This window comes from Aulonocara stuartgranti (assembly GCF_965226115.1).
Source record: "Aulonocara stuartgranti genome assembly, chromosome: 20".
In the NCBI taxonomy this organism is placed as follows: domain Eukaryota; kingdom Metazoa; phylum Chordata; class Actinopteri; order Cichliformes; family Cichlidae; genus Aulonocara; species Aulonocara stuartgranti.
In genome coordinates this window covers 9424348-9450525 of record NC_138956.1, presented here as the reverse complement: position 1 = coordinate 9450525, position 26178 = coordinate 9424348, and the positions used below count along the sequence as shown (strand labels likewise).

General features: G+C 39.6%; 1 protein-coding gene across 2 annotated transcripts in view; it reads right to left on the bottom strand.

The window, feature by feature from the left end:
• Positions 1–48: 48 nt before the first annotated feature.
• Positions 49–26178, bottom strand: part of cep104 (centrosomal protein 104) — a 35122-nt gene continuing 8992 nt past the window's right edge. For both annotated transcript variants that reach the window (XM_082518732.1, XM_082518733.1), the window contains exons 9-22: positions 25803–26030; positions 24813–25028; positions 23743–23910; positions 20958–21131; positions 19361–19537; positions 14768–14968; positions 12211–12306; positions 11846–11933; positions 10654–10726; positions 10351–10459; positions 10066–10204; positions 8160–8227; positions 5914–6001; positions 49–2318 (exon numbers count right to left, since the gene is read on the bottom strand). In XM_082518732.1, coding sequence (XP_082374858.1) covers positions 2182–2318; positions 5914–6001; positions 8160–8227; positions 10066–10204; positions 10351–10459; positions 10654–10726; positions 11846–11933; positions 12211–12306; positions 14768–14968; positions 19361–19537; positions 20958–21131; positions 23743–23910; positions 24813–25028; positions 25803–26030 — 1962 coding nt within the window. In that variant the 3' untranslated portion in view covers positions 49–2181. The remainder of the gene's footprint in view (positions 2319–5913; positions 6002–8159; positions 8228–10065; positions 10205–10350; positions 10460–10653; positions 10727–11845; positions 11934–12210; positions 12307–14767; positions 14969–19360; positions 19538–20957; positions 21132–23742; positions 23911–24812; positions 25029–25802; positions 26031–26178) is intronic.

The following is a 26178-nucleotide window of genomic DNA, read 5'->3' as shown; positions in this document are numbered from 1 at the left end:
AGTGCAACATGCGACTACATGATTTACAGCATAGAACACACAGCTGCATTCATATTTGAATGATTATTTTATTGAATAGAAATTGTAAATTGTAAAAATCTAATTATGGGTATTTTAAAGATAATATATTGGTTCTGTTTTACCTTGTTTTGTAAGATTTACAGAGGCAGCCTTGAAACCAAAGAAACCACATGTGTAACACTGTAAATTCATGTGTGTTAGTGTCAATAAAACCAGAGCTCTCCTGTAAACACTGAATAACGTTGCAAAACTTGATTGATATGTGTTTTATATTGCTCAACAATAATCCTGGAAGTTGGACACTGCCCATTTTTTTAATACACAGGGGGCTCCTAAACAGAGCCGTGTATTACATGTAACTTTTATGGGGAATTTTGATTACATGGAAGCACATGTGCAATAATCCCTGAATAATGATTTATTTAACAAATACATCTGCAGAAAAAAAGAAGTCAAAATGCTGTTGACTACAAATGCATGAACACAACTTTTACATCTACTTTTGCTGCAGCTCTCAGTACAGAAGCATACTAAAGCAAGTTGTTTCCCCACTAATAAAACATACGCTCACATTAACGTTATTACCGTTTCCAGATACATCACAATCACTTTGTCGTCATCATAACACTGTGCAGCACAACAGGAGCACAACTGAAGAGATAATTATAAACCAGGCTTAATGTTATATGTAGGATTTAACTTTTTAGCTTGTGATTCTATCAGTTTGAAGCCAGTGATGTGATTCTGAACACTGGAGGGAAAACCATGTGGTGTACATACAGTATGTAGCATATTCATGTCCACTTCTTTCCTCATTCTAGCAGTGCTGTTTCACTCAGAGACCTACTTTGTCTCATTTTACTTCTACTTCATACTATCAGTAGGCATTGTGGAGGGAAGTAAGTCACTGCAGTGTGCTAGAAATTCAGCAGTAAAACATCATCCTTTGGCAAAGTGCTATTTCTATATAGAATTCTTATAAAAGGAAAGCAAATATGTAAACAGTTGGCTAAGTGTGAAGTCGACAGCAAAGCTTCCCTCAAAGCAAAGAACATCTTCTGCTTGTAACTAAACTGTGATCTCGTTCCGCCTCCTGTTACTGGGTGTGCAAGAAGGTATGAGTCATCGTCTTCTGAAGGGATGTAGCAATTAGACATATTTTTACTGAAACTGCGACGGTTACCCATAGAAGTTTCTCAACCCATTCATCTGGTGTAGTCCGATTCTACACAAGAAACTGTTGATTTTAGTTCCATGGGACAGCTAGCTATCTGCAAGGTGCATGGATCAGAGGATGAAATCTTAAAAGGTCCAAACTTGCACTAGCACATTTACATAGATGAAGGCAATAAGCCTCTTCAAACTCTACAATTTGAAGGTTAGGATAAAATAAATGTTTACATGCTACACTTGTTTGTTTGTTTTTTAGGTGTGAGAAAATCGTTGCGATAGCACGTTTATACGCGAGAGCTTGTACTGCAGTTTAAGGATGTATAAATTATAAATTGCAGATAACCACTCAGAAACTAATCATAAAACCTCACTACACTGGTTGCATTATGAGGGGTCAACTTCTAAAACACAAGCCTAAAGTTCTATCACCCTGTACACTGCTGCTTTACCTTTACACAAACTCTGTTTAAAATCCATCTTGTGAGTCACACAAAGTCACAGTTGGGAAGTGCGGTCCAACAGTGAGGGACTACCCGTTAAAGCTGTACAATTCCTCTAAATGGCAGTGAAAAAAAGAGCCTCAAAACCAACAAATCCTATAAGGGGATTTCAGCAAACAGCACTCTGTGTGCCTATGTTTACTTGACAGGTGTGTGAGAGGCTAGAGGCTTGACGTGTAGTGAAAAGCATTTTCTGTTCTGTGTGAACTTTGTCGCACATAACAGGATTAGAATTTACGTCATCGTCTCAACAATGGGTAAAACACCGTGTTGTAATTCTGTGATCTTATAAGACTTTAAATATATTAATGGCTTCAATCATAAAGTAATAATGGCTTTAAATATATTGCATATGTCAGTGAATACATCTGAAGCGTCTCAAAAGTGCCCGAATGTGGAAATAATGGAGTGGGTGGGGTCGTCTGGTACTGTTGGCTTTCTCCTGTTGAAGTGTGAGGGGACGTCTCTGGGCTTCTTCAGACCAGCTTTAATGCTTCCCTGGTGGATACCCTCTGGCTAAAGGAGCCAGTGATGGGATTCGGCTGCCCCTGCCCATGGGCCTGGCTCTGGCTCGGGCTCCATATGACCTGACCTGCTTTAGCTTGGTTCCACCGAAAGCTCTGCCTGGAAACACCAAAACACATATGCACAAACAAAATGGTACTTTACAGTAAACTGATAGAGGAATAATAAAGCAGGGAGCCTTTATATTCTTGCATGCACTTTGTCATTAACCTCCCAAGACCTGGCCTAAAAATATTATGTAAAAGTATTATGTAAGAAAGGGCTTTGAAAGAACCAGTAAACCTGTATCCTAGCTTATCTGAGTCATTAACACAAATATGCTGAATAATGTTTTACGTTATAATGCTACCAATAAAAATTAGCAACTCCCTTTGAGTCGTGTGATCTGATATAAATTTTTTTTCGAAAACCTGGTTCACTATTGTCTGTTTGATGTATTCAGAGGACCAGCTATCTTGGTGATAATGGTTAGCATCATCCTGTTTTCCTGTTTAATGCTACATACTGCAAAATGTAGGTACTGTCTAAATATTGAATTGATAACGACAGGGGAGCTACAGTTTAATGCGCTTGTAGGATAAATATTATTAATCATACTGATCAACAGGGTCAAAGAAGAAATCAAACTTTTATCTGATCTGTGTGTGTGTGTGTGTGTGTGTGTGTGTGTGTGTGTGTGTGTGTGTGTGTGTGTTCTTATTACACATTCTAGGAATTATTATACCACAAAACTTCAAAGCCCTACATTAAATAATATGTATTATGTAAATGTAAGGTGAATGTGATCATTTTATCATTGCCCAGGCTCTTCAAAAGTTGGTGTATCCTCCTTTGAGCTTTCACCTTCACACTCTAATGTCTGGCCCTCCTCCACTTCCTCTCATGACAGCGCTACGTTGCACAATTTTGAGTAAAATCCTTTCCGTCTCACCTTGTCCTCCACCACAAAGGACACCGAATGAAAGTAACTATGTGATTTTTAGTAACAGAATCATAACATCTGTAAAAACCTGTTAGCCCAGCCCCAACAAATGAGTTGTCAGCAGATAGCACAGGATTTCCTCTTGGCAGAAGACGCTGTAGATTACATAAAAGTTCTCAGTCGTGCCCTCCACAGAGGACAAGAATAAATTGTTCAGGAGACAGTGGCGTGTCTAGAAAATTTTTGTTGGGGGGGCCAGGTAGGGGCACAGATTTGGAGAAGGGTGGCAGATGTAATTGGCAGATAATGTTTAAAAAAAAAATTCTACCAACTGTTTTCCATAATTCAATAACCCTATAAACCTAATAACCGAATGCACTTTTAACTCTTATTAGAATGAGATTTTAACCACTACGGTGCAAAGTTTTTAGATACTGTGTTGATAAAGTACAAGAGATACAATCAGTGCTTTGTCAGTGTTTATTCAGCATTCAAGGACTTCAATATTTGCATAGTATTTTTACTGACATATAGTGCACATATGTTTTGGGCAAAAACATTTTTGAATATTAAAATACGAACATTTGTAACAAACAATTGGCAAATTAGCCAATGCCAATGTAAAACTTTATCTGCCTGTTAAAAAAAGAAGATAATCTTCTTACAAACTGTTGTTTGATTTTGAAACAGGAAAAAAGTGGGGAAACAACTGATAAGACTAACATTTGAATAAAACCTGAAAGCAAGTAAATACTTTCTATGCTGCCTTATGGTAAACTTTAGTAATATTGATGTATAAAGAACAACACTGGCTGATGATGAAATACAGTCAGCTGGCATGGTGACACTGCCAGTATTAACCTGCAGGGCTGGACTGGGACAAAAAATTGGGCATTTTGACTACAGACCGGCCCCCCAGGTATTAAAGCCATAAAGCCTTTGAATGAAAACAAACGCTGTTGTGACAGTGATGTACACTGTCTTTTTGGTATATGTATGATTTCTATACATTTTAAGATAGATAAAAACTTTGTTCGCAAGATTCAGATAATTATTTAATAAAAGCTAGATATTTTAAATGAGAATAAGAAAGAAAAGTATTTCTTTGTGCCCCCCTTTCCCTGTTAATGCCCTACCTGGCCCCCCTGGCAAAACTTTGCTAGACCCGCCCCTGCACAGTTACCAGCTGTCAGCTACTTAGAAAAGGATCCTGGTGTTATTTATCTCTCAGAAACAGTTCATAACGCCCTTCAACTCATTCATGTCACCTAAAAGGTAAACCTGTTTCTCCATCACAGCTCTGATGATTCAGTAAGGACATCTCCTGGTTTCATCTTCATGTTTCCCTCTCACCAGATAACCAAACCGACATCATGACCAGCAGCTTTTACGGCTGTGGCTCCAGCAAACATCAGCTGATACTAGAAATTAATATTAAATAAATTCTAACAACAGCTGATCAAACTTAAACGTGCTGCTGTTGTTTAGCATGACATCCGCTGGTTTCCTCTTTCTGGCGCAAAGTGGGCGATAAACAAACAAGAGAGAAAAGCCAATCAGCTGATCATTGATCAGTTTCATGATTGAAGTAGGAACAGGAGAGGGAGGGGGGAGAATGAGGGAAGAAGTTATTTTTACACATCGGCCAGCATCTGGCCAATCCACCACCTGTCATTGTTCATGCCGTTACAAAAAAAAAAAAAAAGTCATCAGCCCACCGGGCAAATGCCCGGTATGCCCGAAGACCAGTCCAGCTATGTTAACCTGTTAATCTTTCGCCAAAAAATTGTTTTCTGCGGTGCCGTCTTTTGTGCTTGGCTCTCCTACCTTTGCTAACATGATGCTCATAGTGCAGAAGCCGATGCTACATTCACTCACACTTGGATATCTGAGTTTCACTGTGAAAACATAATCATACATTTGATATTTCATTGAATTTTATTGTTTTAGCTCCGGGGTGGCCAGTCTGGTTGGGGGGGGTGGCCTGTGCCCCCCCCCAGGCCACCCCGTTGGACACGCCACTGTCAGGAGACTTAACAAAGAAACCTGTAATACTAGAAAGGCCAGTATAAACAAAAAGGTTTTGCGATGTCAGCATAACATGGTGATGTCATTCTGATTAAATCAAACGCTTATTGTTTGTGCTATAAACCAGTGATGCACCTATACGCCACTTTTCCAAATGTGAGCTGGAAAGAATTTCAAAGACGGCCAGTGAGAATGAAAACATGAAGATCAACTGCAAAAACAGTCAACTTATGAAGCAACATTTTTCAGAGCAGGTCCCTGGTTTCATATGTTTCAAGTTATTCTCACGATGGTCATTTGGTGGTAGTAGCATGCCAAAAGATTAATAACATGTAGGTGTACACTGTCAACAAAAAAAGCTCCACAGGACAGCTTCAAATGATCCATGGCCCTAAAGTGTACAGTGAACTAAAGGTTCTCTGGCATCAAATAATGTAAACAGTAATACGGGCTATTTTAGCATCACCACACAATCAGGTATGATACAAAAAAACAAAACAATCAATCACACATCCAAAAAGGAGGGTTCTAGCATACATCAATCTAAATGATACACTAAAGCCCATTACACTAGACTCCAAATTAATCTCTCACTATAATTTACATACATCCTTTTATCAACTAGGGGACAAAACCACAGTGGAAAACTGCTGAACGTGGGTGCTTTCTGTACCTGTCACAGTAAGCGTTGGGAAAGTGGCTAAAAAAGAAGAAAAAAAAACGGGATGTGTATGAATGCTTTACCTTGTGCTGGCTGGGTTCTTTGGGATGCCGCAGTCCTGCGTGAGTTTTGTTTACAGCCCTCTCTGCCCATGAGGTGAGCCTTCCAGGCCTGGAACAGGGACAAAGTAGCTCAGTGAGTTTGCTCCTCTCCCAGGCACTTTCACGACTGCGACAACCATGGGGTTACTGTAGGCCCAGTCAAGGCCTGAATGGCTGCCCTCCCTACCTACTAACACTGCAGTCTTTCATTGGGCTTACAGCCTCTCCTCCAGCAAAGAGAGTGCAACTTTCTGTGAGTTTTTTCTCCCTTATGTGAGGGCGTGAAGTGAGAAACTGCATGCAGTGAGTCAAACTTTTAATGAGAGCACAAACGCATCGCAGGAAAGGCTCAATAATACTTTGCACGTGTCACCATAAAGTTGGAAAAAATGATGTGTATAATCTATATCTCGTGTTTTGTTTAGGCTGCAAGTGATTTTTAAGGTTTAAGAAGTTTAATCAATAATTATTCTTGTGATTCTTTGTCTTTTTTGAATCGTTCTTAACTCATATTTTGTCATACCAACAGGACTAAATGGATATTATTAAATACACCTGACAAGCAAGCTGTACTTATGTCATTAATATTATTACAGTTAAAAATATTTAGTGAAAACTCTGAAACCTCTTTCCTCATTCTAGTAATTCCGTTTCATTTAGAGACCTTCTTTGTCTCTTTTTACTTTGACTTCAGATTGTCAGTATGTACTGAGGAGGGAAGTTAGTCACTGTAGTGTGCAGTAAAGCATCATTCTTTGGCAATGTGCCTTTCTACATAGAATATTAATGAAAGGAAAGGATATTTGTAAACAAAGGGCGATCGAGTCAAACTGTTGCATTTATCCATATATAAAAAGGACCATTACTACATTATGTTTACAGCTTTGCTTTAGTTACATTTCCTTTTTTTTCCTTGGAAAAAATTAAACATCTGCTCTACAGATTCTGCCAAGGGAAATTAAGTAATATATGACATCCACAAACTTTCCCAACAGTCACACCTTTAGGTCTTTATGCCCTGGTCTATTAAGTGTCTCAACAATGTTGCTGCTAACTGAGGCAGGCGGGGCGAGCACACTTGCAGGAAGACTGTGTCTTTGAAACATGAGTTGCATGATTCATTAGGCCCCACAAAGACACAAACCAGAACGAAAGATGAATGAAACGGAGAACCAAGCGTTGCGTCTCCTTGTGAGACAGAGAATCTTGTTCGCTCCGTATCCACTTTCACCTTCCCAGACACACCAAAGAGAAGCATGGATGGCTGTGCGACTCCAAAAGCACTGAAATACGAGCACTGCTTTTTAAAGATGACACAAAACTATTATCCCTGTGTTTATATTACATTCAACAACTTCTATTCAAATGTGTATCCAAGGTTTATTTATATTTCCCATTTGATGCAGTGACTGTCAAATCTTGAATAGAAACAAACGGGATGAAACTTTACCTGCATAATACCGAGCTGTGAACTGTGTCAGCAACCAAACTGCCGCTGTTTCAAATAAAATGTGGTTTATTTTGCAATTGTAGGAAGATGAGATGTGTTCATTGTCTATGTGTGAATGTGTTTCTAATCCACGCTGTAGGTATTATTAATCTCTGGTTCTCGTCCACAGGGCATCTTTGTTTTGTATCCCTCCTCTCGCCCTTCCCTAAGCCTGGTTCTGCCAGAGGTTACTTCCTGGGAAAAGGGAGTTTTTTTCTTCCCACTGTTGCCAAGTACTTGCTCAAAGGAAGTCATCTGAGTGTTGGGGTTTCTCGGTATTATTGTTTACCTTACAATATAACTTGCAGCTTTGCAGTGACTGCTGTTGTGATTTGGTCGTATACAAATAAAATGAATTAAACTGAATAATCTGTATCCGGTTAAGTTTTATCTATGAGCAGCTAATCAGAATCTTTTGTCTTTTGTTCTTCTGAGACTAGCAGGAATGTGAGGAATGTGATTGTACTTACTTCATCTTCTCAGTGAAACAGCCCATTAAGAACAAAGGCTTTGCTTTCTTTGAAGTCCTTAAAGGTCAACATTAGCTGTGCTTTACTTCAACACCTGTTTGCTGCTAAAGCCTCGTTTGTGAAAGGCTTCTCTGTTTTATTATATGTGAAGCATTTCTACTTCTGCTTCTGACAAAGAAGATTTCTGCATATGCCAATAAATCAATGTTGAAACTTGTTGCCATTATTTCATAATTAACTAACTGACTTGTGCAAGTACACAGTCTCACCTCCTCTCCGGGCGTGAAGTTGTTGTGACACAGAGGACAGTGGTTGGAGCCTTTACCCAAAACGGGGGCTGAAACACAAAGATGACACCTTCAAGTCAGCTCTTACAGAATTACAGAAAAGTTCCCATGAATGAATTTACAGTACTGAAAGAAATCTGCTTCAAACAAAACACAGCTTTGAGCACTGGGTCTATTTTGGGAAACGTATGCTTACGCACAAGTGAAAGTTTTGTTTATCTGCCTAACCAACAGGAACTACTGTCAATTACTCATGGAACATTTGGAGAAGTGGTGTAAGCCTTGCAGTGTTTTATTGCAGAATATTGAAGATGCTGGCTTTGTGAACATGTGTAAATGCGATGGAGCAACGGTACCCAACTATGAAAAGAGAGGTTACAAACTCTCAGACGGAACGGTTCAATAATTTGAGTCAAACGCAATCAAAGAAATGTACAACCACAGGGTGCTAAACCCAAAGTCAGTGGAAGAAACCCAGAGAAAATCGAGTTAAAACCAGGAAGAAAAGTACACGAGGGGAAGCAGGTTTATCTGTAGGGGAATAATTAATCACTATTTCAGGAAGTATGCCTTCTGAAACTAATAAAATGCTGAAATCTGACAGAGGACATTTTTGCAGTAAAATAAGGAAGGGAAAATCCCAACACAGACATGGATTAAGAGAAACGTAACTAAAGGATAACTAAATAGCTAAGTTACTGTAAAACTGCAAAAAACAAAAACAAAAAACAAGGAAGCTGTGGAGCTGGCTGCTTTGCAAACCTGATGTTTGCAGGCCTACGACAGACTGATCATTCACTCCAAATGATATGCAGCCAAATAGTCAAGACTTTATTTGCATGCTAGTTTGTTTGTCATGTTTCGGCTGTGTGCAGGCAGGAATTGGACCCAAACGCAAACTCACGAGAAACGGGATTGAACTCAAAATGGCAGCTTTTTATTACCGTGAACGTTATGATATGGCCCAGCCCTAGACCCAAGGGAAGCGAAACTCAATACATTCACATAGGACACAGACCTTCAAAGTAAAACAGGAAATGTAACATAGACGCAGACTTGACTAGGGGAGACAGAGCAACTAAGAAACACAGAGAACAATAACAGGGAGACACAGAGGGCGGCTAACTAAATACTCAGAAAACTAAAGAGAATACAAGAAAGCCAAACTAAGACACTAGACTAAAGAATAAACTGGGGCAACAAAGAGAACTAAGATCATAATACAAAAACTCAGACACAAGAAACTCAAAACACTGGGTCACCGACCCAGGACCGTGACAGTGCTCCAGGATTACAGAGTTAAAAATGTAAATAATGATGTAAATGAATAAATAAATAGTACATTTACAGAGCGCATGCAGCTCAGTAGAAATCTTCTTTTAGTGTGTATTAGTTATTATTATTATTGGACCTCACCTCCTGTCACCTGGCTAACACCTGACTAACAAATCCAGGGTAATATACAAGGTTAGGAAAATGACATGTTTTTAGAATGTAAATGTTTTGCTTTTGTTTTTATCAGGTCAAATCTTTGAACTGTTTTTTTTCTTCCCAGTTTATTATTTCATGTAGTTAAACCAAAATAGATCCAACCTTGAATTACCAAAGATTAAAAAATAGCTGCATTATATATTGTGGAACTGCTGCCTTATTACTATTATTGGATATTCACTGGTTCAGTTTTGATTTTATGAAATTGTCATTCGCTGTCATGTACAGTTTTTTTTTCTCAGTTACACTCATATAAGTGAGGCCTACCATGCACAGACCAAGCTCTCACAATCATTCCTGCCTACCATTTTGCCACCTAATAATGAAAGTGATAACAGAGAAATATTAAAAAAACCGAGTCAGTTTCCTGCTGCATGGAAAATCAGAGAGAACTCACGATTGCAGCCAGGACCCTGAGCGTGGTGAACCAGGTCCTCGCTGGCCACAGCCTCTGAGCAGAGTGGGCACTGGCTGAATTTGGACCTGTTTTCACATTCACCCAGTAGGTGCTCCGTAAGGCTGGCTATTTCAACTACCTGTGAACACAATGCAAAGCTATACTCAATCAACTTGGTAATGCAGAACAGATACTTTCAGCAGCTGGATCTAACTCTTTGACTTCAGCTCTATAACAGAAGTGAAAACCTAGTGAGAAAAATAAATAAAAAAATTAGCAGTCTACCTGTCGACATTCGTCGCAGCGCTGCAACATCGGACAATGTTTCCAGTAGTGAAGGTCCAATCCGTCTTCTGTGAAAGACTCGTCTTTTTTACCGCAGAATATACACAAGCTACAACAGAGTGTAAAGTTAGAGGATCAAATGGTACCAAAGTTTACCATAGGACAATTACTGAACACAACATGAAAGATAAATGAATACCTCGACTGGAAAAAGCAGTGAATACACACTAAAAACTAAATCTCTCAAAAATAAAGGCCATTTGAGTCATATATATATAGCTTACAAGATTTTAAGGAACATACTTGTCCAGACAGTTGATTGATTGTTGGACATTACAACTTTCCATCCTCTTGTTCTGGGACCCTTTTGTGACAGCTGGAAATTAATAAGACAGTTATCTGTAACAGCCAGCACTACTGAATCAAAACCCATATTGTAATTCAGAATTTGCATGACTGATGTGTTATTCTATTAACCCTACAATGCCCTTTGTAACGTATTTGATACATGAGTTTCTGAGACCTCTATCTCATCAACATGATCAATACTTGCCATAATTTCAAAATGTTATGGACAAAACTATTTTTTTTGTCTAAAATTAACATTGTTGTTAACAAAAAGTTAACAAAAATGCCCAATCTATTAAATGCGATGCAAAAAATATATAATAAATATATAATAAAAATATGTCATACACAACATGATATGCAAAAAAAAAGTGGATTTTGTTATAAGGGTTAATAAACATCTCAGTTGCAAAAAATCCTAATTTTCTGGCTATTTTTTGATGGGGTGGGTCTTACAGGGTTAACAGACCTTTGTGTTTCTACACACTTTAACAAACCCTACCTGTCAAATTTTAAAGCTATTCAAGCAAAGGTAATGCTCACACATGCTGATATCAATTTTTTACACCATTATTTCTGTATCTAAAGGCACAGCTGAAGTACTGGGGTAATAGGTCATACATAATTTAGTCAAGTGCGTGAGGGACACACTTTAGGTCTCTATCTCAAAATCTGTCAGTGGTATAACAATTAGATTATAAATTCTGAGGTCGTAGATGCCGTCTGCATACTGTTGTTATATGATGTCTTTTTTTTCACATATAACAATAAACTTGAATATAAACACTTTTTCTTTTCATTTTTAAGCTCTCATATCTATAAGACCATTGATCTGATTATCGTAGTCTTATGATACACAGTAAAACACATAAATGGAAATCTGTGTTACAAATTTCAATCCCCTCAAAGGCCTCAAAATTGTTCTTTTGTCAAAATTGCTGGAGGGTCAGGTAAATTACAGCTCAACATAAAGGTGACTTGAAAACACCTTTCCACCTACTGTTTGCATATGAGCAGGGCCTATTTCAAAACACTGAGCTTATCGGCACATCCTTGTCAGCACATAGAAACAAATTTCCCTTTTGTGCATTGCCTCAGACCTGCAGATGTGAGTAGGAACTGAAGTGTGATTTATGTAGGTACATACTTCCCTTGCCAGCTTTCTGGGAATCTTTCTCAGCTTTGTGAACTTCTCGTTTGGCTATTTGTCCTTTGGTGCTTTCATTGCCTCTCTCCTTTACAAGCAGACAAAATATATATATTTATATATATATATATGTGTAAGAACAGTCAACGTCAAAAAGCAAAGTTCCAAAAAACAAGACATGCAATCATTCGCCTTTAATTGAGACAGGGCATAAAGTGAGGCTATAATGTGTAAGTGTTATATGTATGTGAATTACTTGGTGTGTGACCACCTACGAGGTAAAAATACAGTCTGGAGTCATAAATAGAAATTAACAGTTGTTATGAGATGTGATATCATTGCAGAATGATGACAGCGCAACATACTGTGATCTCTTTTAAGGCAGCCAGCTGCTCCTGAAGAGAGTGGATCTCCTCCTTCTCCTTCTGTCCGTCCGGCTGACCCCCACCTTTCTTTAAAGTCTAGGAGAAGGTGGCATGCCATTAGTCCATTTCATATTCAGTTCTCTACCATGCTTACCTTCTATCAATTCATTTTCATTCTGTAATTGTTAGCTTTTTACACATTATTACCCTTCATTTCTTAAGTTATGGCATCTCTTGTTATTAAGGTCTAGAATTAAGGTTACACAAACCTAAAGCTCTTCAGATTGAGGCTTTAGGTGCTATTTTACATAGCCATTCAAATTCTGGGGTAGTTTTAATATTCTTTTTTTTTTGTGCCTGTCCCATTTGGTTCTTTAGCCGTCAGAATTGTTGTCTGAAGACCAACAAGGATACCCAATGGATTTACTTTGCCAAATGGATCATCACGGCCTTGCCGTATTGGTCCATTTGATCAACCTTTGTTGTTATTATTTATTTTATTTTATTTTCAGTTGTTACAGATGGGACAGACATGACTGAGGGATAGGAAAGGGAGAAAGAACGATGAAGGAAAAGAAAAACAGAAGGGAAGAAGGACAGTGAGAAAGGGCACTTAAAAAGAGAAAGAAGAAAAAAAATCTCCTGGATCACCTGTTGAGAGAAAAAGAAGAGAAAACAAGCAAAAAAACCAGAGCAACATACTAAACACAACACCATCACGTTAATCTAGCTAAGTGTAAACAGCAGTAAATACTAAATATTGAATGTTGTTATGTAACAAGCAGGACCGACAGCGCATAATGTGCTTGGAAATAGCAGCAAATAAAGGTGTAGTTTATGTCTATGAACAGTGAACACCTGTGTGCACACCTGTGTGGCTCAGCGTGCTTGTACTCAAAAGGTTTCCCCATGTAATGGTCTGCAAGAGGGTGTAGAGAGCCATAGCCCCGTCCCCCAGGGCATGAAGCAGGCATGGAGGAGATCCAGGATCCAGACATCCAGAGGCCCCAGAGTGCGAGAGCCCAAGGAGGACCACCGGAGGGGCATCCGTGCCACCTTCCTGGGAAGAGCTGAAGAGAGCCCCAGATGAGGGGTCACCCAGTAGCCACAGAGCAGAAGCCAGAGGAGGCTGCAGTGGCGTGCCCGCCGGCTCTGCTGGCAGCCAGCTGTGCCAGAGTGAACCGAGCTGCAGGCCCAGAAGCTGGAGGCCCGAGGGCCCCCTTTGCCCCGGAAGAGGCCTGACCGAGCAACAGGCACCAGGCCCCGCCAAGTAGTCACCGGGAGTGAGCTAGTGCATACCTGAGCGCCCAGCCCCGGACACCAAGAACCACCAACGCACCGACCCCTGAGGGCATCAGTTACCGGCAGACACAAACATGCATTCCCACCCTCATGCACACATATACAAATACTCAGCACTCACCCAACATAGGGATAGACATACATGGACACTGTACACACAATCACACTCCCCAAACAAACTCTATACCCCAGGTCCAGGTACCCTCACTTCTGGAGGGGGAAACGGCACCTAGACCCAGGAGATGTTACCCTTTCCCCCAGGGGTGGAGGCAAGCATATTGCCCCAGGCTCCGCAGCTGCAGGGAGGCCCCGCATCCCAGATCCCAATCGGACGGCCAACACCTCCTCCCAGCCCCCCCGCCCCGATGTCCAGCAGAGAACAGCGGTGTGTGAAGACCCCAAACCTCCCTCCTCTCGCTCATGTGTAGTGTTGCTGCGTGTTGTTCTAAGGTGCATTTAAAACACGGGAGAGCATGGTGCTGCTGCCAGAGAGCAGCAGGTGTTAGCACGGCCCCTCCCGAGAACCCTCAATGTCTACATGGATTTAAAATTGAGAGGTGGGCACCGGCACCAGAGGTGGGGTTGAATACAGACCGTCCACTGGACGCCGTTAACGTGCCCACCCTCAAGGCCCTATATGTATGTCTTACGAGAGTGTGAGTAATGTGGATGTCTAAGTCGTGGAATAAAATTGAGGCACAGGTGGCCAGAAGGGGACGGGGGTGGATGCCTCCCCTGCACCCTGGTGACACACCCGCACCCCAAGGCCTTAATTGTGTGGGTGGGTGTGTTGGAGCGGGAAGAGGGAGGCAGCCGGGGATGGGGAGGAAAAGAAGGGAGGAGCAAGATGCCCCTCCCTGGGGCCAGCTCCCCCGCTGACCCCAGTAGGCACCCCCGTCCTTCGGCACCCACCAAGGCAAGGGAGCCCAGGCCCATCCTACGGCAGCAGCCCCACAGGACCCGGGGCAGCCCACCCGACCCCACCGCAGAGGAAACTGTACCCACCCTAACATTCAATCATCTCCCAGACTGCACAAGACAGTAGACACCCAGGTTAAGTTTATTCTCCACCTCTCCTATACTCTCCCCCACCTGCAGAGTGGACTCCTGCAATGATGGAACAAACTCCCTGTCAGTTGAAGAGCCCCCTAGTTAGGCCGATGCGCCAGAGGCCCTCTTCTCTTTTTTTAAGAAGAGAAGATACCAAGTATAAGATAAAAATTTAATACCAGCAATGGGGAAAAGAAACACTTGCCTGAGTCTCTACCAGCTTTCCGTCAATCTTGGCAAAGCCATCAAAGAGGTTTTTGTAGAGGAAGTTCTTTCGGACTGCAGCATCGTTGGGTGGAAGGTAGATTAGGATGGCACTTCTCTCCTTTTGGTACACAGATAAGATGATTCGCACTGCTAGCTCTCGAACTGTTGATGCGCTGTGTGCCAATGCCGCTGTACAGAACTAACAGGGAACAACAGGGTTTCCACAAACATGAAAAGGTCTATATTATTATTCCATTTCTAATCCAAAATATGCCAAAAAAAATTATATAATACACTGAGGTTGAAATATTTAGGGATAATTAGGGATCATCACTTGAGCGACAAACGGCAGTCCATTTATGTGCTGACGTCACAGTTACAATTCAGATTTGAAAAACTATGTGAAAAATCTTTAAGCTGCATTTTTCCAAGCTAAAAACAAAAAGCCAACAGCAAAGTGCTCAAAACAGTCCAGGCTATACCATTTAAAATAGTTAACGTCAGCTATCAACATGCTTACAGACTGGCACAATGAACCATATATAATATCCATTTGGGTGGTCAATGTTTTTGTTTTAAGACATACCAGATTTCCAGAAATACTAAAAGTACCACACAGCAACACCAATGTCCAGTTTAGTACGTCCAGTCCAATGAGCTATCATTTAGACGAGTGAAATCCTAGTATTTTATTTGCTTGTTACTTAGAACATACAGTCAGTTGGTGCAGTTTAATAAACCAAGCCTGCTATCATTAGTTGTAAAATTAATACTGTAACCTGAATATGATCATTTTTGGTTAAAAAAGAAAGAAAAATATGAAAATGAGGTATCAAAATGTCCATAAAACAGTGTGTTGTCACTGTGGCTACATCCATCTTTTGTATACAGTCTACATGCAAAACACTACAGGACAGTGTTTGCATATTTGGAAGTGCGGAAGACAGTGGATGGATGGATGAACAGACAGACCTGGGCTAAGAGAAAATCATTTAAAATCTGATTACTGACCTTCTACAAGCTTACCTTGTTAACTGTTTCAAACCTGATTTCTTTGGGAAGATATTACATCTAAGAACCAAAAAAGACTGTGCATTACCCCTTTCCTTCTACCATTAAACCTTTATACTGGAACACATACTTCTAAATGATATCTAAATGTATTCACAAAAAAATTAATAAATGAAAAACTCATCTGATTTGGAAAACCACCCCATTTAACAAACTAAAGAGAACTTGTTCGATCGATATCTGCAACAGATTCCGTCATTTTTTGCATTTGAAAGCCACCTCAGGAGATACACACCATTTGTCTTTCTTAGAAAGGCCACGGATGTGTTAAGCTACATCCATATTTACTTACACTCTACAGTATCCGATTTATGCCCAGTTTAGCTTCATGTACAACGTTGTTGAGAGTCCTTTCAGAGGAGTGACACTCATAATATAAAATGAACTTATTATCCAGCATAATTGCTGTGAAGAGAGGGATGATAGAAAGGCCATCCTGCCAGTGGAGGACATTAACATTGAGAAGTAAAGTGTGTACAAAGGCCACCCATCCCTCGCTCAACCGGCTCAGGGACAGCATGCCATTATTCTCTGTTGTATCTTCCAACCCCTTTTTCACTCTGGCTTCCACCTCAGAGTAGATCACCCTAGTAACAGTGGAAGAAAACGGAAATATGTTAGCTAAACCATAGCTGAGCTGTCGAGGGGGACAGTCACAGGAGCCCAAAGACACGATAAACTAGAATTACTATCTAAGGGCCGTGAACACGTGAAGGTGTGGTTAACAGTAACATGTATGGAAGGCTTTGAATGGAAATAATATGTGGGGATTAAACATGTTTGTAAGTTTTGTGAAATATGCTCACATTCCAAAAAATTACTCTTCACGCTCAATAAACTTGAAATGAAATTCTGAGTAAAATGCTACTGAAATATACATAGTCAAATATGTATTTTTTCAAATAATTACTCATTATGGAAAATGTGCTTAGTATGAACTGAATGTATACCAATCAAGTAAATTTCATTTGACCAGATTTCATTAAATCTCACATTTTACGCTGTACTGATGTAACAGAATTGAAAAACTTCCATGAATGAGGATGGAGTTTTCTTTGCTCCTGAGCTGTGGCCTTAAAAAGTATTCTGAACTACTACAACAGTGAAGTTGACCTTTTGCATGTAAAACCTTATCACTTCAAAGTCTGTCATAATCAGTATCTGGGCTTTTTCCAACTGAAAATGACCTTGATATTCAACTGTCATCAGTTCATCCTTCATGTGAATTGAGCACTTGTGCTCGTGTCTTTTTAAAGGGAAAAAACATTTTAGGTGCTTCATCTGCCAGATTCAGTCAATTCAGTAACTTACCTAGCTGCTAGAGCAAATCAAATGAACATAGATAAGCTATGTATGTTTTGCAGTATCATTCAGATCTTTCTCCCTAAGTGTGACAGAAATACGATAACATGGGAAAGTACAGTACTGCAAGGAACGCTCACATGCGCAGTCACCACAATGATGATACGGGCTCAGCTTTGTGGTTTGTCATGATTGCTTTTGTACCCTCAGGAAGAGTGTAGCAGTTCTGTGTTTGCGCAACAGGGATAATTCAAGCAGCCAGCCTGAACACTCTATTCTTTCAAAAAGAAAGTTGCATTACTTATTGTTATGTATCAGACTGAAACTAAACCAAACCATTTCTATTTTTCTGTCTTCACCGTGAGAAATATTAACACCTCTGTTGCAATTTCTCTGATGATGGTTTGTTAAAAGTGCCCGATGTTAACAAGAAGAAGTCTGCGGGTAAAATAGCTCCAAATCTGATTAGCAAGGTGGATTAAGGGATATTGAAGGGAAACATCAGGGACAAGGCAACTAAGTAATAAAAATAACTGGCAATTCATAAATTTCTCATTGACTTTCAGTTTAAACATGCTTTCTGCTCGTGTTTTACATGAAAGCAGAAAGTGTGACAGTCAGGAAAGAAGCGCAGCGGTCCTGTTACATCTCAATTCAGGCAGAAAATATTTTCCAAGCAAACACATGTGGCAGTCAATACAAAAAAGGGTTAGGAGCTATGCAAGCATGCCCAAGCATGCAAACACAGTCCGTGCAGTTCCACCTATGTGGCTTTGGCTTCAATAGGCGGAGAAACTCAGAGGACAAACCTAACAATTTGCTCAAGACTAGGGTTGAATTGGGAGTGGGACGGGGCGGTGCGCGGGGGGGGGGTAAAGTAGGAGTGGTTAAAAATTACGCACATTTTTAACAGATTCATGAAATCCTTTCCATGAATCCAAGAGGTTTACTTCATATCTGAGTTCACACACTGGTTGGAAAAGCACCAGATTACAGGCATGCTTTTCTCTCTCGTATTTTGACTCGCTCAGCTAATTTAAAAGACCAGGATGTCTTGGAGAAACATGATAATAATGACACGAGGGAAGAAAAAAACTTTTGGAATGAGACACCTGCCATAAGTGTCTTGATGTAATCTCTAATCTCAGCCTCAAAGCTGGTCCAATATGATAAAACACTATGTTAAACTGCACAGTGGACATACATCTGAACATTAAGAAATTTTCACATTTCAGCACCGGCGGTGGTACGCGTACATCACAAATTCTGCGGTTTTTGCACAGTTTGTGAGCCTTTACCACGAGGTGCACACAGAAAAACGAAATCACTAAATACCTTGTTCATATTCGGAGTTTTCCTCAACAGAAATCCTTTAGCTAAATTAATAAAACTGACCTCATGTCATATGTGTCCCTAGACATACTGTCAATCTACCGAACAGCACATACTGTAATACTGCAAGACTGTGGCTTTTTCTTTTACTGTTGCCAGAATAAGTTAATAAAATTGAGAGTAACATTAATTTGAAAGTGACGCATGTCTGAACAAATGACTAAAGCCAGCAGCATTACATGTACTGGTTCTCAAAAAGGTTTCGGAGAGGAGTACGAGACAGTTTGTTGGCCTGCTTCAGTTTAACAGTTGGATAGTTTGCACATAGATATTAGGTCACTGCTGGAAACCAAAGGAGTGCAGGAGACGTTAAAGAGGGTGCCAGCAGTGACAACATTGACTCAGCTGACTGGACATTACTGAGGGCCTGTTTACGTAAATGAATGGCCACAGAAGGCCTGGGAGGGACTGCTGCTTTTCTGTAAAGTCGCACCATAACTACTGACCCAAATTTAACAGAAAGTCAGCTTATAGGATCTTTCCTTATCCTTTTCTACTTTGAAGTGGAATGACACAGATTTCCATATTTTATATAGTTTATATAGTACATATCATGCTGTAATTGCTCTTTCCAGAAAGGAATTAACTATGAATTGAAACACTGCCTTAAAGAAAAACGGCAGTCAATTGTTTAATTATTTATCTGTGAATGTGTATCTTTTTATTTGAGCTTTTGAAATGTTTAATTATTTAAACAAAGTTTGTCCTACTTGACCTAGTAGGCTTTATTTAATTGCACACCCAAAGAAAACACATTAGTACATTCATATTTATAAGTGACATAATTATCACACCAAACATATTTATTATGGTTCAGGTTGTTTACCGTCATAACATTTTCCAGGGTGAAGCCAGAGTTTTCTGTACCAAGTTCAATGAGCAGTTTCTCGAGTAGCTCAGCCCGACTCTCAGCCAGGCGAGAGGGAAAGTTGGATTTGAAGGGTTTCACCAGCTCACCAGGGATCATCTGCAGGGCCCTGACATCCTTCAGAACAGCAATTTCCTACATGAGGGACAAGAGAAATAGACAGCAAGTTTTAAGGGGGCGTAAATCACGCAATGTATTTGTAGACTTGCACCTGCAAGTCTTGTAGACTTGTAGTACAGAAGTAATGCAAGTGCTATGTACCTCAAACAAATTACAGTGTATGCTTGTGATGCTGCACACGGTAATTTGTCATTCAACATTGGCCTCTGGCATAGGCACAAGTCGTGACAGAAAATACAAGCTGACAATCGGAGTAAAACTGAAGAAGGGTCTTAGAAAACCCTGTCATTGTTTTAACCACATCAGGTGAGTGGAATGTATGTCGGAAATATAGGAAGACACGCAGAAAAGAAGTGTGCAACTGGCCCTCGACACACAAAGAACGATTCAATCAGTCCCTGAGTCAAGCTCTGAACACAATCCAGCAGAAGAGGGGCTGCGAGCTTAAGTCTGCGAGCTACTGAGCGAAAGGGCACCCACCCTTTCTTACTCAACACACGCCCATCCATGAGCACACAGGAACGAATTTGACTAACCAAATACACAAATATACAGTGTACGTCATCTGTCCATCCAGCAGCCAAGAAACATTTTCTTCTTTCAACCCAAAAGTCCAAATGAAAGCGTGCTTGTGCAATAAAGAGAATTTCATAGTTGAATTACAGTTAAAACAGAATAACTGACATCAAATGATTATTGTGCTGCATTATGTTTTGTTATCTTGTTTGTTATCTTGCACCAGTACAGAGCACAAATTATACCTACCTATACCACTCCACTTTGGTAATGAAATCACACAAGTGGTGACTTCAGCGTCTGGGGCCTGTCTGAAGGTTGTGCAGTTTGTTGTTTCTAGCTATCTAAAATGCAAAACTCCCCATAATTAAATTTATTTATAATTGACTGCTTTGCACAGATTCAAATTTGCCAAAGATTGCTTTGCATTTGCAAGTAACTCTTTCTAGCACCTAAAAGAAAGCAAGTTTTCTTCAACCAGTAATACTTGCTTTCATTCAGTGGGTGATTTACAAGACTCTATGCACTCTTGCGAAAAATACACTCTTGCTGCTTCCATAGCAAGAAGCTAAGTGTCCGGTGCTGCTAATCAAAGGCATTATAGCTAGCTTCACTGTTGAGCAGCTACAATGTCATACCAGACAAGAATAGGGCATTCCTCTGGTGTAAAAACTGTGTAAAACTATGCATGCCAAAGGTTGTTACTGCTGGCATTCTTTTTTCTCCAAGTTCACCAGTTCATCCTGTGAGTTAGGTGACTTTTTTGTTTGAATGAATCATAGGTCAGTTGGTTTTTCTAACATATCATAAATAAAGGTTTTCACTTAGCAAACACACAATAAAAAGAAGATGGGAGAGAGCAGGGTGACACAAAAGACCAAAAGGTTGATGAATAGTGTTGGGTCTAACTGTACAATACCTGTATGAAGGCAGAAACTGTGGCCCGAACGCGAGTAGTGGAGTCTCCGGTCCTGGCAAGCAGATTAGGAAAGGTCTGCTCCAAGCAGTGGGTCACCTCAGCTCGGCCCAGCCCTACACCTGGGATCAGCTGGCTTAGCATTAGCCGCAGCAGCTTCAGCGAGGCATGTAGAACCTAAAGCAAGATCCTTTTGTAATGAAACTTAAAACTTGGTGCTCTTTCTAAAATCTTACTACAATGGTAGCACCATATGTACTCATATATCTCTGTATGGACCTACCGCCTCCCACCAATTAATGAGCAGACACAGTTATTAACATCTATGTTTGATATCTTTTCTCTTTTTGTTTTTTAAAAATATGTTAAAGAGGTCTGAGAGAGACACTGATGCTAAAATCCTCATAAAGAAGAAGAAAAGCCGCAAATTAAGGCTGTAAAAGAAAAAATATTTCAAATTAAGCAGACTAAAGGTAGTGGAAGATTAAATTAAATTTAAAGTAAATTTTGATCAGATTTATATGTTAAATTAATAAATAGTCAGTATGATTGACATTTTAAAAGTAATAAAAGTTATGCATTTTGCACTAGTGTATGTACTTGAAGACCTAATCGCTGCTCATACATTTGTAATTTATCCCTTGCAACAGCTAAAATAAAAAAAAATCTGATGCGCAACACAGGTCCTACCATTACACAAAAAAGTCGACCCTAATGGCCTAAATAATCGGCATCCCATCTCAAAAATGCCCTGCTTATCAAAAGCCCTTAGATTCCTTTATAAGTGCTGAACTGTGACTGTACCTGAATTTTAACATCAGAACAGTCAGAATTTAAATCATGCCACAGTACAACGAACCTTAATAACCATCAGTATTGTGCTACACTTTTCGTACAGTTAACATTTCATTCAGTAGATCATGGCATTCTGATTGAAAAGTTATGCTCAGTCAGTTTACATGAAAAGTCGTTTTTATGGCAGTCTTTCTCATAGAACTCTGAAAGGAGTCTTCAGATTTTTCAGGTTAGTCCATTTTTTCTTACTATAGGTGTTCCACAGGGATCCAGTCTTATATACCTCTTCTGTTTATGCCATATACTATCTCTGCTACCTATAGCAGCAGAGCTAGTATGCATAAACTACCATGCTTATAGAGTTTTTAAAAAAATTATTATGCCACTGACTATTGCAAAACTACAGTCTGCTTTTGATACATTTCCAAAAACAACTAGTCAATCATAAGCTGGGAGAGCTGAACTGGATCTAAACTCTGCTAAAACTGGGTGTGATCTATTCACAAGATTAGGTAAAAGTAAAGAGCCTTTGCTTTATATTCCAACCCTTCATCGTCAGAAATACTTTGGACTTTTTTAATGCTCTTTCTCTTCTCTATAAAATCACTATACAGTAAAAGGTTTTGTCTGTACTTGTTTATAGTGACACTGCATTGTAATAAAAAAGTGTGATGGTACTCCATATCTAAGAGAAAAGAGCAGTATTGCATGTTTATTTACCAAAAGCTCTGCAAAGATTTGCTTACATCTGCCTAATTTGGATGTCAGGTTTCTAAAATTAGCCATTCGCCTTGTTCACAGCTGAACAAACTGGTTTTAAATACATTAGAACATTGTATTAGATCTTTTAGAATTTGCATAAATATTGCCTGGGCACTGTGAGTGCCAACGTCTATTTAGCATATACATTTTATTCAATTCCACAATTGTGTATAAATTTAGGACAAAAAGTATGCAAATGTGTGTTTGGTTAATTGTCTTTGTTGTAACAATCCTTCTTGGCAATAAATCTTATACCATTTATTTATAAGCCTGTTTAAAATAGAAAAAAATAGAATAGTCCTTTACTGTGATTGTACATGTACAACAAAATTGTGGCATTTCCCTGAAACAGTGCCACATTTTGCTTTTATTAAATATCACTATTAGCAATTAATTAAAAAAAAAAAAAGAACACTTACCTTTCTGTTGAAACAGACATTTCCTTGGCCTTACTGCGTCTCTCAAATAATTTAGATTGTGATGGTATGTCTATATTAAACTTGTGAATTTAAATTTATGAAAGTGTTTCTGTTCTTCACTTTTCTCAAAAAATGTCAATCAGAGGGGGGTCCTCAAATTTTGGCTAGTGTTTTTCTTGCATCACTGCTCTGTTTGGCTGGGCCGAAGGACTCATACACACCCACAGATACACACAAAACTGAAAGCCCAGGACAAGATTGGAAGTAAAGCCACTATAAATGACAGCAAAATTCATGGCATTGCTTACATGGCACTGGAGTATCATCTTTTAGCTTAAACGAAAGGTTCTCCCTACATCAATAAACCTGCTCTTACAAGATTTCTGCAACAACTACCCAAGGTTAGATTCAGAACCAGGATATAATAATATTTAATACAAACCAAGGTTGTTAAGCGTGAATTAAACAAGCCCATTTCTATGCAGTATATTAACCAGTTAACATCTTAATGGAGTATTCTGTGCATCAAAGTGACTAGGAATTATTGCAGCCAAACCTTTTTCATCCATTTTTACCATTCCACGCAGAAGGATTACAAAGCCATCCTTGTCAACACTATTTGTTTAAAGAAGCTAGCTCTGGGAGGCTGCACGTGGTACAGGGGGAACATTGTTCAGGGGGTGGCTGTATAAGCGGGTGCTGATTTTTAACAATGTTAAAATGTATGTTAGCACTGCTTGAAACCTATGTAGTATGTGTTAATTGGGCTTATTTTTATGTTAAGATTAATTTCTTTTGAGGAAATGACTCACAGATGTGACTTTATCCAAGAGGGCTTTTTTGACGAGGAACACAGCAGCTCTTATCATGTTCCTCAGCTCTTCCTTGGGGGTGGTGGGAGAGACCTCCAAAAGCTTCTTATACACAGAAAGCAGGGCGTCCACTCTGTAACACCAGGTTTTAGAATATACCCCCGCCACCTGGGAGTGAATGGCAGCAGATTTACCAAGAGGATGAGAATATACATATTAGTTACATTGGTATTGTAGCATGTGGAAATAAAAGTGTGTGGTATATGCTGTGAGATTTAAATGCAGCAAATACTCCAAAGGCATTCACTTATTAATTTAAAACAACTTTTTAAAAGGAAATGGCAGCTATTTGTTGCATGGTCATTCGAACAGTGATGAACTATAATTATAGTTAGCGTGCTAATAGCATCTGTATAAAATAGGCTATTTAAGTGTTTTCAAAAGAGTTCAAAATTTGTTTTTCCTATTATACTTATTTTTTTAACTCGAAGAGTACTTACATTATCCAGTGTTAAAAATAAGCCAACAGTTAGTTGGGTTTTCTCTCAAATATACATTGAAATCTTTCTGACTGGGCTACTTATAAAACTGACTAAATACTAACAGCTGACAGGTTTTATTTTTGCACTGACAGTAAGAAAGTAAAGTACTCCAGTGACATAAAATAACACAATGCTCTAGGTTTGTTTTTCTTCTCAGTTTTTGAAATACACTATGACTTTAACTGACTTCATACACCCACTATGACCTTGGAACTGGCTTAACAACAACCAGAAAAAGCACAATAACAATAATAATTACTTTTTTTAAACTACTTCTGTTCATTTCGGTATGTACCCAAGGACAATACCCATGATTTTTTGCCAAAATTGTTGAAAACAGAAGCAACTGATTTGTGCCAAAAAAAGGTCAATGCCTTTGCTACACAAAGAGAAATTGTGCTTATGAGTGTAGTCACTCCCAGAGGCCCACTGAGATCCTGACATGTAGGAATATAAACACAGCGCAAAGTTAACAGCTATCGTTGGCTTAGCTAGCTGTTTGTTTCACATATGTTTATCTTTTCTTACCAGGCTTTCTCCAAAGACCTCTATTGAAAGACCAGCCTCTCTCAGCACCTTCTCTGTCAGGGGTTCTGGTTCTCCACTCATTTCAGTGCTCTGTGGAGTCCTTTGCACTTCTGATATCGGGGAGTGCTCCTCCGCAGGGCTCTGAGTGGCCTCCAGTGGCTGATCTTTCCTCTGAAGGGCTGGCAGCGGCCTTTCGTCGTAAGGCACACTGGTAACCTGTCACCAGAAGAAAGCAGAAACTGAAAAAATATTGACACCACATGCTGAAGAAAATATAATGTATATTATATTTTCTTACTACGGCGGTTTGATTTTGCTATACTGTTTAATGTCTCAGCATCCAAAATTATGATGGAAAGTTTAGAGAAAGCTGATCTGCATTTTCCCTCCTGAGAAATACTAACATTCATCTAGTGAAAAGGTCAATCATTCAACATAAGGATGACAATGAATATTGAACCCTCTCTGTTCAAGCCAAACTTCCAGCCAGCCGAGCAGAGTACTGTCTCCGGTGCCCCTGGGCCAACTGGCACACTGCTGCCTAGTGCAAGGCTCAAAGCCCTGCCTTGAGGCCAGGTTGGGAGCCGCTGCAGTCAGCCAACTGTTGCACGCTTTTAATTAAATAGTGAAACCTAAACCTGCACTAGGGGTAGTCTTAGTAGGTGGTGAGTAAAGCACAAAGGACCCCACTGGTCATAATCTCCTTGTGTGCCCTGGGTTTCAACACTACACAGGAGACTTTTTCTTAAGGTGCTTTCCTATTAATATTTTTTTATAATAACACAGGAGTTCATGGAATTCAGAACAATGTGCACAACTGGACCAATAAAAAAATCTTTGTGTTTATAATCAGTGAAGATTGTCATGTCTAAATAAGCACTGCTTATTTAGAAAAACTGTTGTTTTGATTATAAAGTATGTTTGAGATGGACACGTTTCATGCATTATTTCTATAACATCTAAACACATTTGATACAGGAAGATGCTTACATCGATTTTGAGTACAGCAGCAGGCGTACAAGGTGTGTCAGGTTGGCTGCTCAGGTTGGATGTGCTAGATTCTTCAGCTAATTGTTGGTTTTTATGAATGTCTGGATTTTTCCCTTTGCTGATTGTGTCTGTGGATACAAGAGGCTTGGTATAGACTGAAGAACGACCTGAAGAAGACAGAACAGGAGGAGAGTACTGGGCCAGGGTTGATTCTGCTGCCCTCGTGACCTGGTGACATGGAAAGATAGAATAACAGAGATCATTTTAGATCAAAAAGAGCCATGAATAATGCAAGATTTCCCCCGCATATTTTCTCCATCTTTTACAAAACAATAACAGCCCACCTCGCTGTTACCAAACCAGTAGCTGTTGACAT